This window comes from Micromys minutus (genome assembly GCF_963924665.1).
Source record: "Micromys minutus genome assembly, chromosome: 9".
NCBI classification, from domain to species: domain Eukaryota; kingdom Metazoa; phylum Chordata; class Mammalia; order Rodentia; family Muridae; genus Micromys; species Micromys minutus.
Window position 1 is genome coordinate 30,621,361 of NC_137978.1, and position 16,098 is coordinate 30,637,458.

General features: G+C 39.0%; 1 protein-coding gene across 1 annotated transcript in view; it reads left to right on the forward strand.

Annotated features, from left to right (window-relative positions):
• Positions 1 to 16,098, forward strand: part of SPATA6 (spermatogenesis associated 6) — a 101,620-nt gene that overhangs the window by 11,939 nt on the left and 73,583 nt on the right. The window contains exons 2-3 of the mRNA XM_080922146.1: positions 7,641 to 7,778; positions 8,989 to 9,037. Of these exons, the coding sequence (XP_080778272.1) occupies positions 7,641 to 7,778; positions 8,989 to 9,037 (187 nt within the window). The remainder of the gene's footprint in view (positions 1 to 7,640; positions 7,779 to 8,988; positions 9,038 to 16,098) is intronic.

The following is a 16,098-nucleotide window of genomic DNA, read 5'->3' on the forward strand; positions in this document are numbered from 1 at the left end:
GTCCATTTGGAGGGACCACTGCACATTATCTCCACATCTTGGTTCAAGTGACCTTCTCTCAGCATTTAGATGGCCAAGCTGGAGTAATTACCTGTTGCTGGCAGTCTTCATTTTGGGAGACTCAAATACCTCTCCTTTTCTTACAAGGCTCCAATGACAAAACCAAAACATGACTCTGCTGTAGTCCAGCTTGGGAAACCATTGAGTTTACTGGGTAGATGACCTCAAAGCAGCCTCACCACCAGAAAGTTTCACCCCACTGTGGATGACATTTCCATAGCTATGTACCTGGTCCCCCTTCAGTAAACTACCCACATTCTATATACTCTAGCACCTCCCAAGACCACAAAGCCACACACAATTAGGGCAGAATTACTTGCCTTGGCTAAGATGTGTAGGCTTGAGCATGTAGAATCCTAGCTGAGATCCAGTGACCTTTCTCCCATTCCCACCCCTTCTATGTAGGAACTTGACAGTAAGCAAGCCTGATAATGAGGTTCTCTTCAAGGAATCACAGCTGTTCTGAGGAGCACAATGTCTGCTATGCCCAGAGGGTAGTGCTGTACACCACCACTGTGACCTATGTTCTTTATGTCCTACCCAGGGCAGTCTCTATTACAACTAACATCTGTCCTAACAGCAGTGTTGTGAGTTATCCTTCCAAATTAAAGGTCTTTCAAGTGGGTTGTTTTACCCTCAGGCACCTTTCCTATCAGTGTGAGTGGCCTGAGGCTTTTGTTTACTCTTTTAACACTTGCAGATATACACCTATATTGTGTATACCATTAGATACTGGGGTTTTCAATCAGCATTCTAATCTTCTGAATTCTTCCTAGATGACTTGATAAGCTTCGCTCACAGTGTTCCAGAGCTGCTATAGCTTGTACCTCTAAATTCTCCCATGATCCTTTGCAAATCTGTCCCCAAAGCCTAGAAACTACATGATCAGATTTAGTAGCAGCAATCAATACTGCTGTTATATTTTAGTGACCAAAATGCCTGACAGAAACAGTGTATATTTTGGTTCATAATTTCCAAAGGAGTGTGTGGCAGATTCCATATGGCAGGCCAGGAACAGAGCTAGACTAGAACCACTTGTTACTATAACTTTCAACAGCTTGTTCCTAGTGGTCTACATCCATCAGCTGGGTCCCACATCTCTATTCTTTCATAACATCTCAAATACTGCCACCAGCTGGGGACCGAGTACTCCAAATATGAGCATGTAGAGACATCCTAGATTTAAACCATGACAGGACTGGGCTAAGATAGTGGTAAAACAAGGCATGACCAGTGTGTATCAGTCTTCATCTTTTCCTGCTGTGATATGTGATTACTTGATATAAATTAAGAAGGGATTACAGATAATGCTTCCCCTTGGTGGGTTTCAACTTCAGGTAGATTAGAGAGGTCTGTTGAAAGTGTCAAGAAAGGAAAATTATGGAAACCAAGTCTAAGGAAAGTTGTAGGGCTTTCAATCTTCTCTAGATTAAAATGTATCATAATAGATCTTGTAGTTCAAAGTGCTTTTGTAGTATCATTACCTGATCCTAGCAGTAGTCCTTATATCTTGTTTCTCTCATTCAACAATTCTATTGAACTCTGTCCATGTTTCATGTTTATTCCTTACTACTGAAAAATATGTCCTAGAATAGAGATTTTATACATAATTATAATATGTATGACATTTAGTGTCTAGCTTTTCCTCTTTGTCCTGTACATATAATCAGAATAGTAGAATTGAGTTAACAATGTAGAATAGAGGCCATACGTATTTGGATTTTGATACCAGTCTAAAATCATTACTTTCTGGCTCCCAACCTATTCTAGCATGTGTGTGTGTGTGTGTGTGTGTGTGTGTGTGTGTGTGTACGTGTACTACATGTACTGCATGTGTGGGAGTATCTGTGGAGACCATAAGAGGGCTTGGATCTTCTGGAACTGGAATTAGAGGTAGATGTGAGCCACCTAAGGTGAGTGCTGGAAACTGAACTCGCAGTGTGTGCTCTTCACTACAGAGCATTTGTTCAGTCCCCCTGGAGATCTTCAAAGGAGGAATTCATGGAGTGAGGATGAGTTTCAGATGGTGTGAGAAAACAGCATATAGTATGTTCTCTCAGATGTCGGGGTGGTGTGTATCTTGCCTCCATCCTTAGGATTTGCTGTAGAGCATCTGAATATGCTTGGATTTACTTCCATTAATTTTTCTCTGTGATTCTTAAACTGCTGTAGAATTGGGCTTGTATTAATTCATGAGGCTGTTTCTGTAAGTCTGGATCTGGCTATGAGATTTTACTAAGCAAGGTGCTCACATCTTCCATGTTTCACAGTGAACTGAGTTAATTTTCCAGGAGGACCTTTAGAAATTATTTATGGAAGGGTCTTGGAGTCTGACATCTTTTAATCTAGCAGCTTCCCTTTGTTTACCTCCAGCAATAGGACATTGGGTGGTAGTTTTTAATTCATCCAGCCTGTACCTTTTTATGGGTATGCCTAGTGAGCTTTTGGTTAATTTAATTGTAAAAAAGACATATTTACTGCTGTCATTTTGCTATTTGTCCTCTGTGCCGTAGGACTTTGTTTCCTCTTAGTCAATATTCTGTTGCTGTGAAGAATCATCATGACCATGGCAACTCTAATAAAGAAAGGCATTTTACTGGGGCTGGCTTACAGTCTCAGAGATTTAGTCTATTATCTTCATGGTGGGAAGCACAGTGGCACCCAGGCAAATATGGTCCTGGAGAAAAGTAACTGAGCATTCTATTTCTGGATCCTGCAGGCCCCAAGAAGAGAGAGAACTGTTGTGGTAAATATTAAAAAGATTCTGTTATTAGCACCATGGTCTCACTCCAGAGATGCTTCTCTGGTGTGGAGCCGAACTCACAGACTCTGTCACACAATCCGAAAGCTGCACTGTCCACTCACTTCCCTTCCCAGGTGATTCATTCTGCCCATCCTGGTTGCTTCTGTCCCGGGTGGTCTTTGACCACCTCAGCATGTTGCTTTCACACACTGTCCTCCACCACCCAGTAAAAACATGACTCCACAATCATTAACTTATCAAACAGGTTTATATGTTAAATTCTCAATCCATTATCCCTCTACACAATAAACTTACAACCAATTCACAAAGATATAAACTGCCCACCTAAATAAGATAAATTAACTAATTGAAACCCTTAGAAATAATCATAACAACCTTATCCATCTGGAGATACACAGAGAAACATCCACGTCTGTTTCCATGTTGCCTCCTCCTCCATCTCTCACCTCTCTCTTCCCTTTCAGCTTTACTAACTTTGTCCCCGTTGTCTCCAATCATGTATCGCCCTGACATCAACCTACGAAGAATCACTGGGCCTGGCTGAGTTTTGATACCTCAGAACTCCCTCACCCTCACCCTAGAAAATTTCTTTCTCTAACATGGCCACAGATCCATCCTAATTCTCTAATTCTCTCAAATAGTGCAACTTCCTATGAGCCTAGGGGGGCATTTCCATTCAAACCACTACAACCTCTTCTTTTTTGTTCTCTTTTCGCTTTATTTCAGTTTCATTTTATGAGTGATTGAGATGAGGTTTACAATTAACATTCAAAAATACTTCTTACTGAAAACATTTTGTACAGTATATTCTGCATTAATCCCCATTCTTGTTCCCCCCCAGATCCTCTTCATCTCCCCACCCACCCAAATCCATGCCCTTTGTTTTAGAAACAAACAGGCAAACAGCCCCCTCAAATCTCCGCAAGAAACACACACAAAATAAAACAAAACAACAAGCCCCCCAAAAAACACTAAATTGGAATCTTTAATATACAATATAATAGTCTTGTCATAAATTGCATCTTTGCATATACAAAACTTACTTGAGAATTTCACACATGAAACATTATATTTTGGTCACATTTACTCCCTATGATTCCTGTTTCCCCTAGCTCCTCCCAGATCTATCCCACCTCCTCAACCCCTCCAAACTTTAGTGTTCTCTCTCTCTCTCTCTCTCTCTCTCTCTCTCTCTCTCTCTCTCTCTCTCTCTCTCTCTATATATATATATATATATATATATATATATATCTCCCTCTCTCCCTCTCTCCCCCCCCCTCCTTTCTCTCTTTCTTTTTAAATGGCCCACAGAAGTTGATTTGCAGCTGTTTTGTAATTTTTACTTTATGGGATTACCTTTTCTTGTTTGCTTGTTTTTCCGTTGGTGCTGGGGATTGAAACTAGGGCCTCAGGCACTGTAGGCAATTTCTCTGTCATGGAGCTATTGTCTCAGCCTTTGAAATAAGTAAGATTCAAAATTGCAGAAACAAAATAAAACAAAACAAAAGCAAAACACCATTTGGTTCTGCTGTTCTATTTCTTCATGTAGATATGAGTTCCTGTTTAGTATTCTTGTATGTCTACCTGAAGGAATTTAATACTTTTGTGCCAGAGTCCTGCTAGTGATGGATTATTACCCTTGTTTTAATCTGACAATGTCTTACTTCCCCTTCTTTGAGAAGAACAGTTTTTCTTTTTATTAAATTATTTTATGAAAGTTTTCTTCTTTAAGCTAAGCTATTCTACTTATTTTCTAGCTTCATGTTATCTTTTTCTCTCTTTGCTTTTAAGATTTGTTTTTGTGAATGTTTAAGTGACTGTTTTTCTTAAAATTTGCTTATGATGATTATACTTTGGATTAAATTAAGATCACCAGGCTTCTCTCCCCATGAGCCTTGCTGGCCACCACTTTTGTATATATTACAAATTGGAAAGGGACTCCAGTGAGGACAATATGACAACCTTAGTTTTAACCAAAGTAGGGAATTAAGCTAACAGAATGAAATTTGCAGAGAAACCTGATTTTCATGATCAGTTGTGAATTATTAAGGGAAAAGTGAAAAAAATGGATTAGTAGAGAAGAAAATAGAGTCAAAATAGCTGGCACAAATGTATTGTCAACTTTTGTGTACCAAGGCACATGTGATTTCAACCCTCTGTTCAGTGCCATTCTCAGTGTTCACATGGTGAACTGAGAGGGTTTCATTCTGAATAAGAATAGTATTTATTGGTAGCTTTCTCTTTTGGGGGCCTAACAGGGATAGGAACTCCACAGGAAGACCAACAGAGTCAGCTAACCTGGACCCTTGAGGCTCTCATAGTCTGAACCAACAACTAAAGAACATACATGGGCTGGACTTAGGCTTTCCCACACATATGTGCTGTTTGGTCTTCGTGTGGGTCCTGAACAATTGGAGTGGGGGCTCTCACAAAACCTGTTGCCTGTGTGTGGATCTGTTCTACTAGCCAGGCTGCCTTGTTTGTCCTCGGTGGGAGAACATGCCTAGCCTTGCAGAGACTTGATGTGCCAGGATGGGGGATACCAGGAGGGCCCCACTCACTCAGAGTAGAGGGCATAGGGATAACGGAAAGGATTGTAAGAGGTGGTGACTGGGAGAGGGGGACGGTGAGTGGGATGTGTAGTGAATAGGTAAAAAAAGAATGGTATTGGTGACTACATTGATGAAGTCAGGCATTGTCCTGTGGGCTGTGAATGTACTAACTGGATTTTATCAGTCCTTTACGTGTGACATTGTTAGTAGTCACCTTAACTTTCTTGGGACTCTAATGTTTTCACATATAAAATATCTGTTGCTGTACTAAATAATTTATAAAGTTTTTAATTTTGAAAGTTCAGGTTTTTGGTATAAGCGATGAAAAAAGCCCAAAAATCTCTGTTAGGAAATTTATAGCCAGGTTAAAGAGGTAAGACATCCATTCCACTTCCTTAGATGTACACAGATAATAGTCTCACTGTAAGATAATTATACAGGATTGTTAGAATTGAAATCATATATGTGTGCCATTAAGATAGCACCACCTGTTTGAATGAAGTTGAATTATCATAACTGATGAGGTAAGATGTTTTGGTTAGGAGATGACAGTTACATATGGCTTGGTGGATGGCAGAAGTAACTACACATGAAATGGAACAGAAGAGTAAGATGCAGAATTCCTGTTTCTTACTTTCTACCAAATTTTAATTATGTAGGCAATGGATGAGTGTGGGATAAAAAATTGATGTGTATGTTTGGAAAAAAAGTAAAAATATCTTCTCTCTTGAGAGAATGTCTCTTTATGTAGTCCAGGACTTCCTTGAATTTGTGATCTTCCTGACTCAGTGCTTTGAGTGTTAGAATTACTAAAACTGGCTCTTTATATTCTGAGTATACAGTTAAAGGTGGGACATTATATAATATAATATTTGGATTTAGACTTAAAAGATCTTTAATATCCTCTTAATGATATGACTGAAACATAATATTTGAATATGTCAGAGGTTGAAGAGACTGTTGTGTGCTGTTTATAAACTCAATATTTCTTCTGTATACTTTGTCAATCATAATGAATGCAGTGATTTGAGTGAGAATGATCTTCACAGGCTCATCCATTTGAATACTTGGGCTCAAGTTAGTGAAAATATTTAGAAAGGATTAGGAGGTGTGTGACCTTGTTCGAGCAGAGGGCTGGGCTTTCAGGTTTCAAAAGCCCAAACTGTGGGCTTCTATTTCTTCCTGGAGCTGAGGGTTCTTGTGGCTGTAATAAAGTCTACTTTATTGTTTTAGAGACAGTGTATATAGAGACATTTTTAGGAGTATGGTTGGAAAGGGCTAATTGATCATGGCATCAAGTGGGTAGGAAGGATGAAATGGTTTTAGAACAGCACTTAACTATTCTGCAGGAGCTAGGTTGGAATATACATGCTGGGTTATGCAGCCTTACAGAGAGCCCTGTACAAGGTCACTTTTCAGAAAAAGCTAGCCACCCATGTTCAGGGATACTTTCCAGACCGAGGCAGAGACAGGGAAGCCCTGCTAAGAAAGAGAATCCCCCATTTTGCACTGAGCTCAGAAAGCCATGAGGTCATAGGGGACTACTACCTAATCAGCAAGGTTTCCTAACACAAACCATTTCCAGTTAGCCTTTTCTGCCTTGTGTTTGTGGACCAAGATGTAAGCTCTCAGCTACTGCTCCAGTGTCATGACTGCCTGCCTGTTGCCACATATGGACTCTAACTCTCTAAAACTGTAAACCGATAATCAACATTTTCTTCTGTAAGTTGCCTTGTTCATGGTGTCACAGCAATGGAAAAATAACCAAAACAATGAGGCTAGGTGAATGTTATTTACTATTTAAAATATTCTTGATTAGGTTATACAATTAATTTTCTGGCTTTGAAACTTTATCCTATCACTTTTGAATTACTCTTCAGGGTGATGGGAAATAAGAGATTCATGCTTTTCTCGGGTTTGTTTCTGCCCTTGAGTATAATGCTTTATTTTGCTGAGTGCTAGTCCTTTGTGATTTAATGGAGTCGAATAAGTTTATGTCAGCATTCAGCAGAAAAATGAAAGCTAAAAGACTGTTTAAAATTATTAAATTATTAGGGCATGTCCCCAGAACCAGTATATAGAGTTTTAAATGTGGCACAAATACCCAAATAGAAAATGATAGATTTCAAATAGGGAAGGGGATATAAAGGCATCTCACTGAACTCTGTGAGCCATCCTGGTGAGCAGTGGTTGTTTGCTAGCACATTGGTGGGAGAGCTCAGTGAATTACAATGCATTATAGCCACTTATTTAATTGCTTTCAGGTAACTTGTCCAGGAGTGGTGCTGAAAGACAAGGAGGACATCTATCTTAGTATCTGTGTGTTTGGCCAATACAAAAAGACACAATGTGTCCCAGCCACTTTTCCCCTGGTCTTCAATGCCAGAATGGTGTTTGAAAAGGTGAGTTTAAAAGTCAAATAAAGTATTCACCAACAATAATTGAAGTGATTCTGGTTTTGATTAAAATCCTGCAACATAAACTGTTATTTGCTGACTATGTGCTTTGGTTTAATTCAAAAGGAAAGTTGTAACAAATTTAGACTTTTGAAAATATTCCTTACATTATGCATTAAATCAGTTGCCTGTTTCCAAGTCATCTTAGTGGGATTCATGCAATGCATGGCATCCTGACTGCTGAATAACAGCTTCTGTACAAAATAAGGCACAAAGAGGTAAGCATATGCTGAGTTTACTTAGGAATATCCTGTGCTTTTCTGTTTCACCAACCTCCTCTCTCTATTATCCTTGAAAGGACTGGAATTGGTAATTATTACCAATCATACTCCTCTTCCCACCAGACTTACCTTGTCCTTACTGGGAAGTCTTCTCTCCCTTCCTCCTTTTCCCTTCACAAATAAAACAACCCACTTTCTTCTCTGTTCCGTGGACTTACATAGGTACTGACATATGATAAAGCAAAACTATTCCTTCCTGTTATTTAATAAATGCATAAATACAATGAAGGAAGGGTAAGAAAATAGGGAAGACTTTTTAAAAATTGTCTAAGAAGACAATAATATTTAAACCAAACTTGAATGAGACTAATAGTTGTTTAGGAGACTATGGGGAGAGAATTCTAAATAGAGAGTTAACAAAAACAAAGGTTTCCTGTAAGGAGTTAGCTTATTGTATTAGAATACTAAGGTTGACAGGATCATCTTGAAGAGACATAGCCCCAGTGGGTGATGTTGGAAAGGGAGGCAGATCTAGTTAGAAATGTATTTGTGAAATTACAGGAAATGGAGAGAAACTGGAACTTCTCAGTATTGTTGAAGGTTTGTTTGCAGGATTTGCATGGCAATTTATTTCTGAAACCCCAGGATTTGAGGGGCTTTGACAGATAGATTGAGAGTTCAAGACCAACCTTGGGCTACATAATGATCTTTCTCTCCAAAACCAAACCAAACCAAACCCAACCCAACCCAACCCAAGCCAAGCCAACCCAACCCAACCAAACCCAACCCAACCCAACCTAATCCCTCAAATAAACCAAGTTTTTTAATTTGGTTGGGCAAGGAAGGACATTTTGGGGAGTGGGAAAACAGTCTTCCTTCCCTCTGCTCTGGCTTCCTGCTGTGCCCTCACTTGCCCTCTCATCCTCTCACCACAGGTGTTCCCAGAAGCAGTGGACCCTGGAGATGTGGTTGCTCAGCTTGAGTGTGAGTTATTAATTTTTAATTACTACTGAAAATATTTTAGAAATGTCATCCTTATTATAATTTGATTTGGGGTTAAATAAAAGTTTAAAAAGTCTAGTAGGATTTAAAAAATGTTGAACTGAGACATTTTTGTAAGTTTTAGAATTTCAAAGTCTTCCTGAAATGGTAAAGCATTTATCTTTTTGATGTAGATGAACTGAAACCTTTTCTTTTTTTCCATTTTGGTTTATGGCAAATACAGAATTACTTAGATAATTTTTGGTCAAGGTGTCTTGGAGTGTTCTGATGGAGGGTCATAATAGATGAACAAAACTGTTCAATGTAAGAGTCAGGAATGTCAACAGACTCACAGAAGCCCAAGGTAGCCTGACTGGAAAAACCAGTGCCTTTACCTCCATAGGTATCAATTATTCTTCAAGGCTCAGGATGACAGTACATCTGTACAGGACTAGCTGGAAAAAGCTACAGGGACAGCAGTGCTGGGTGTATATACTTGGGTGAGGCCCATTCAGGCCCTGGTTGTGTAAAGGAAGACTGATATTTATGCTTAAAAATAGAAAGGATGGGGGGGGGGATACATGAGGGGACACTTGTTCAGGGGAAAAGGGAAGGGTATGGAGAAGGATTGGGGGAGTGGAGATCATGGGGGGTGCATTGAGCAGGATTTAAAGTGAGTAAGTTAAAAATAAAATCAAACTTAAAAAAATGGAAAAAAGTAGAAAAGTCAGAAATAACAGACTGATGTTTGCATCTCAAAAGGCCAGTAGTGCTGGTGTTGGGCAGCTCCTATGTCTCCTCACTCCATGGGTGGTGCTTTAGCAACTTAGAAACACAGAAACAGGCACAAGCTTGAATCTTAGGGTTTAGGAGGGTGGGAACAAGCCTGCCTGCTTGCTTTAATGGGAATAGTGATTTACTGACTTATTCAGAGACTACTTTGTAACAAGGGCCAGTATCCTGTTATTTCATTTCTGTTCTAGGACCTGACATGTTTTCCAGTGTGGTAGACCAGCTCAGTGAGGATTGTTGCCTACTATGCATTTAATATTTCCTCAATATCTTGTTCATTATCCAGAAAACCATATAATAGAAGCAGGGAGAATTAACATTTCTCTCATTTACAATTTTTCCGTTGAGCGAAAAATAATGTTTTCCCCACTATTAGGTTAGAAATTTTAGGGTATCAGGTTACTAGCTACTGATGTTTGTTATTTGAAAAGTGTCTTGATTTTCCTGATTTGTTTTTTGGGTTTTTTTTTTTTTGTTGTTGTTGTTTTTTTTTAAGCCTCTACTTCTAAAGTGGTATTCTCTTTTCTAATAACCCTTTCAGAGTTCCCCTCTTCCATATTGTCCAAGATAGGCGTTCTGTTGTTTGTCTCTGTACTTCACTTTGCTCTGTTCTATTTTTTTTAACGACTTTATTTTACAAAACAAAGATAAATGTACGGATTTTAAACATTTTTTTGCTTAAAATTATACATTTTTGTCAGTACTGTTTTTGCAGACATTGAATTAATTTTTACATAAAACCATGTGAATATATTTTTTTAGTCAGTACTTGATTTTTTTCAAGGGCTTGACAGTATGCATTGAAAACCTAATAGTTACAATAAGCATAAAGTACATGCAAAACAAAACGCAACATGGAAATAGTCAAAGTATTCTTGTTTTGTAAATATATGTATATTTTTTTGTTTTCTTTATTTCTTGGACTTCATACAGTCTGTGAGTTGTTTCTGGGGGAGTGCAAGCCTCTGGGGTTAGCATCCCACTATCAGTGACTGCATATTATGTCTGTTCTTTTGTGACTGGGTTATCTCACTCAGGATGATATTCTCTAGATGCAGCCATTTTCTTAAGAATTTGGTTAAGTCATTGTTTCTGGTGGCTGAGTAGTATTCCATTGTGTATATGTACCACAATTTTTGTATCCATTCATCTTCTGAAGGACATCTGGGTTCCTTCCAGCTTCTGGCTATTATAAATAGAGCCGCTATGAACATTGTAGTGCATATATCTTTGTTGTGTATTAAAGTGTCTCTGGGGTATATGCCCAGAAGTGGAATAGCTGGGTCTTCAGGTAGTACTATATCCAATTTTCTGAGGTATCGCCAGACAGATTTCCAGAGTGGTTGTATTAGCTTGCAACCCCACCAACAGTGGAGAAGTGTTCCTCTTTCTCTGCAGCCTCGCCAGCATCTGCTGTCATCTGAGTTTTGGATCTTGGCCAATCTGACTGGTGTGAGGTGGAATCTCAGGGTTGTTTTGATTTGCATTTTCCTGATGGCTAAGGATGTCGAGCACTTCCTCAGGTGTTTCTCGGCCATTCTGTGTTCCTCAACTGAAAAAGTTTTGTTTAGCTCTGTACCCCATTTTTTAATAGGGTTATTTGATTCTCTGGTGTCTAGCTTTTTGAGTTCCTTGTATACCTTGGATATTAGGCCTCTATCTGATGTGGTGTTGGTAAAGATCTTTTTCCATTCTGTTGGTTGCCCTTTTGTTTTCTTGACAATGTCTTTAGCCTTAAAGAAACTTTGCAATATCATTAAGTCCCATTTGTTAATCTTTGACCTTAGAGCTTGAGCCATTGGTGTTTTGTTCAGGAAATTTTCTCCTGTACCTATGTGTTCTAAGGTTTTCCCTACTTTCTCATCTAATAGTTTCAGTGTATCTGGTTTAATGTGGAGATCTTTGATCCACTTACACTTGAGCTTTGTACAAGGAGATAAGAACGGGTCTATTTTCATTCTTTTGCATGCTGAGTGCCAGTTGGACCAGCACCATTTGTTAAATAGGCTGTCCTTTTTCCATTGAATGTTCACTGCTCCTTTGTCAAAAATCAGGTGACCATATACATGAGGGCTCATTTCTGGATCTTCTATTCTATTCCATTGATCCACATGCCTATTTCTGTACCAGTACCATGCAGTTTTCAGCACAATTGCCTTGTGATATAGCTTGAGGTCAGGGATAGTGATTCCCGCAGATTTTTTTTGTTGTTGAGGATGGATTTCGCTATTCTAGGTCTTTTGTTATTCCATATGAAATTGCACATTGATCTTTCCAATTCCATGAAGAACTGGGTTGGAATTTTGATGGGGATTGCATTGAATCTGTAGATTGCTTTTGGTAGGATGGCCATTTTTAAGATGTTGATCTTTCCAATCCATGAGCATGGGAGATCTTTCCATTTTCTGAGATCCTCCTCAATTTCTTTCTTTAGAGGTTTGAAGTTCTTGTCATATAGGTCCTTCACTTGCTTAGTTAGAGTCATACCAAGGTATTTCATAGTTTTTGTAACGATTGTGAAGGGTACGTTTTCCCTAATTTCTTTCTCCACATGTTTGTCCTTTGAGTACAGGAAGGCTACTGATTTGTTTGAGTTAATTTTGTATCCAGCCACTTTGCTGAACTTGTTTATCAGATGTAGGAGTTCTCTGGTGGAATTTTTGGGGTCACTCAAGTACACTATCATGTCATCGGCAAAGAGTGATGTTTTTATCTCTTCCTTTCCGATTTGTATCCCCTTGATCTCCTTTTGCTGTCTAATTGCTCCAGCCAGGACTTTCAGTACTATGTTGAATAGGTAGGGGGAGTGTGGGCAGCCTTGTCGAGTCCCTGATTTTAGTGGGATTGCTTCAAGTTTCTCGCCATTAAGTTTGATGTTGGCTGTTGGTTTGCTGTATATTGCTTTTATTATGTTTAAGTATGGGCCTTGGATTCCTGTTCTTTCCAGGACTTTTAACATGAAGGGGTGTTAGATTTTGTCGAATGCTTTCTCAGCGTCTAGTGAGATGACCATGTGATTTTGGTCTTTGAGTTTGTTTATATGGTGAATTACGTTGATGGATTTCCCAATGTTAAACCATCCCTGCATTCCAGGGATGAAGCCTACTTGGTCATGATGAATGATCGTTTTGATGTGTTCTTGGATTCGGTTTGCAAGGATTTTGTTGAGTATTTTTGCATCAATGTTCATAAGTGAGATTGGTCTGAAGTTCTCTTTCCTTGTAGGGTCTTTGTGTGGTTTAGGTACGAGGGTTATTGTAGCCTCAAAAAATGAGTTGGGTAATATTCCATCTGATTCAATCTTATGGAATAGTTTGGCGAGTATTGGTGTTATATCCTCAATAAAAGTCTGATAAAATTCTGCACTGAACCCGTCTGGACCTGGGCTTTTTTTGGTTTGGAGGCTTTTGATGACTTCTTCTATTTTTTTAGGTGTTATAGGGTTATTTAGATGGTTTACTTGGTCTTGGTTTAACTTTGGGACCTTGTATCTGTCTAGGAATTCATCCATTTCTTCCAGATTTTCCAATTTTGTGGAGTATAAGTTTTTGTAGTAGGATCTGATGATTTCTTGAATTTCCTCAGTTTCAGTTGTTATGTCCCCACTTTCCTTTCTGATTTTGTTAATTTGGATACTCTCCCTTTGCCCTCTAGTTAGTCTGGCTAGGGGTTTATCAATCTTGTTGATTTTCTCAAAGAACCAACTCTTGGTTTTGTTGATTTTTTTCAATGGTTCTTTTTGTTTCTATTTGGTCTATTTCTGCCCTAATTTTGATTATTTCTTGCCGTCTACTCTTTTTGGGTATATCTGCTGCCTTTTGTTCTAGGGCTTTTAGCTGTGCTGTCAGGTTGCTGATGTGAGCTCTCTCCAGTTTCTTTTTGGAAGCACTTAGGGCTATGAGTTTTCCTCTCAATACTGCTTTCATTGCATCCCATAGGTTTGGGTATGTTGTGTTTTCGTTTTCATTGAATTCTAGAAAATTCTTAATTTCTTTCTTTATTTCTTCTTTGACCCTGCTATCCTTTAACAGAGCATTGTTTAGTTTCCATGTGTATGTGGGCTTTTTGTTGTCTTTGTTGTTGTTAAAGACCAGCTGTAGACCATGGTGATCTGAGAGGATGCATGGGAGTATTTCAATCTTCTTATATCGATGGAGGCTCGTTCTGTGTCCAATTATGTGGTCAATTTTCGAGAAGGTGCCATGGGGTGGTGAGAAGAAGGTGTATTCTTTTACTTTGGGATAGTATGTTCTGTATATATCTATTAATTCTAGTTGGTTCAAAGTCTCTGCTAGTTTTGCAGTGTCCTTGTTCAGTTTCTGTTTCCCTGATCTGTCCATTGGTAAGAGTGGGGTATTAAAGTCTCCCACTATTATTGTGTGGGGTAAAATGTATTTTTTGAGCTTTAGTAGGGTTTCTTTTATGAATGTGGGTGATTTTTTATTTGGAGTATATATGTTAAGGATTGAGAGTTCCTCCTGACAGATTTCCCCGGTAATGAGTAAAAAGTGTCCTTCTTTATCTTTTTTGATAACTTTTGGTTGGAAATTTACTTTATTCGATATTAGAATAGCCACTCCAGCTTGCTTCTTGGAGCTGTTTGCTTGGAAGTTTTTTTCCCACCCTTTTACTCTGAGATAGTGTCTGTCTTTGTCTCTGAGATGAGTTTCCTGTATGCAGCAAAAGGCTGGATTTTGTTTATGTATCCAGTCTGATAGTCTATGTCTCTTTATTGGGGAGTTGAGACCATTTATGTTAATAGATATCAAGGAATAGTTGTTTTTGTTTCCTGCCATTATTGCTTTTTTGGGTTGAGTTGTGTCTGTGTTTTTTTTCTTCTTTTAGTTTTCTTGTTTAGGAGTTTTCTTTTTCTTACTAGGCTGTATTTTCCCTCATTGTATTGGGTTTTCCACCTATAATTCGTTGTAGTGCTGGGTTTGTGGTCAGATATTGTGTGAATTTTGATTTGTCTTGAAATATCTTCGTCTCTCCATCGATGGTGATTTATAGTTTTGCTGGGTATAGCAGCTTAGCCTGCACTTGTGCTCTCTTAAGGAGTGCATGATGTCTGTCCAGACTCTTCTAGCTTTCATAGTCTCTGTTGAGAAATCGGGTGTGAGTCTGATTGGTCTGCCTTTATATGTTACCTGACCTTTTTCCCTTACTGCTTTTAGTATTCTTTCTTTACTTTGGGCGCTTGATGTTTTTACTATTATGTGTCGGGAGGTATTTCTTTTCTGGTCCAACCTATTTGGAGTTCTGAAGGCTTCTTTTATGCTCGTGTTCATCTCATTCTTGAGGGTAGGGAAGTTTTCTTCTATGATTTTGTTGAAGATATTTACTGTGCCCCTTAGTTGATACTCTTCTCCCTCTTCTATTCCTATTATCCTTAGTTTCGGTCTTCTCATTGTGTCTTGGATTTCCTGGACATTTTGGGTTAGGAGCTTTTTGTTTTTTGCATCTTCTCTGGCTGTTTTGTCTATGTTTGCAATGTTGTCTTCTGCCCCCGAGATTCTCTCTTCGAAATCTTGTAATCTATTGGAAATGCTTGCTTCTGTGACTCCTGCTTTCTTTTTTTTGGTGTTCTGACTCTAGTGTTATCTCTTTTAGTGTTTTCTTTATTGTGTCAATCTCTGTTTTAATTTCCCTCTTCCATTCCTTTATTTCTTTGGTTCTGTTTTCCTCTAGTTCTTTGAGTTCTTTGAGTGTTTTTTTCTTGTTTCTTCTTTAAAAGCTTCTGAATCTTTTTGCTTTTCCTCCCTTTCTTGTTTAAGTAACTCTATCAGCGTCTTGAGGCAGGATTTCAGGTCTGTGTCTTCTTTTTCTGGAGTGTTTGGAATTCCGATGTTTGCTGTTATGGGAGATCTGGGCTCTGGTGTTGCTAGATTGTCTTGGTTCCCTTGGGATATACTCTTTCTCTTTCCTCTTGCCATTTTGTTGTCAGTGATATGTTCTTACCTTTCCCTTGTATCTGGTCTGTGTCCCTGGTTCTCCACTGGTTGAGGTGTCAGATGGGTCAAGCCCTGTTTTATGCCTCAGAGTCTTTGGGTGTGAGCAGAAGTTCCAACGTTCTGTTTCTGTTTGCTGGATCAGGCACAGTTGCTCAGCCTCTATGAGCTGCAGTTCCACCAGGCAGGTAGGCCAGGCTCTGCCCTGTGTCCGGAAGTCGCCTCCGAGTGGAAACAGAAGTTCCAATTTTCTGTTCCCAATCGTAGCTGCTCAGCCTCTATGAGCTGCTGTTCTGCCTGGCAGGTAGGCCAGGCTCCGCTCTG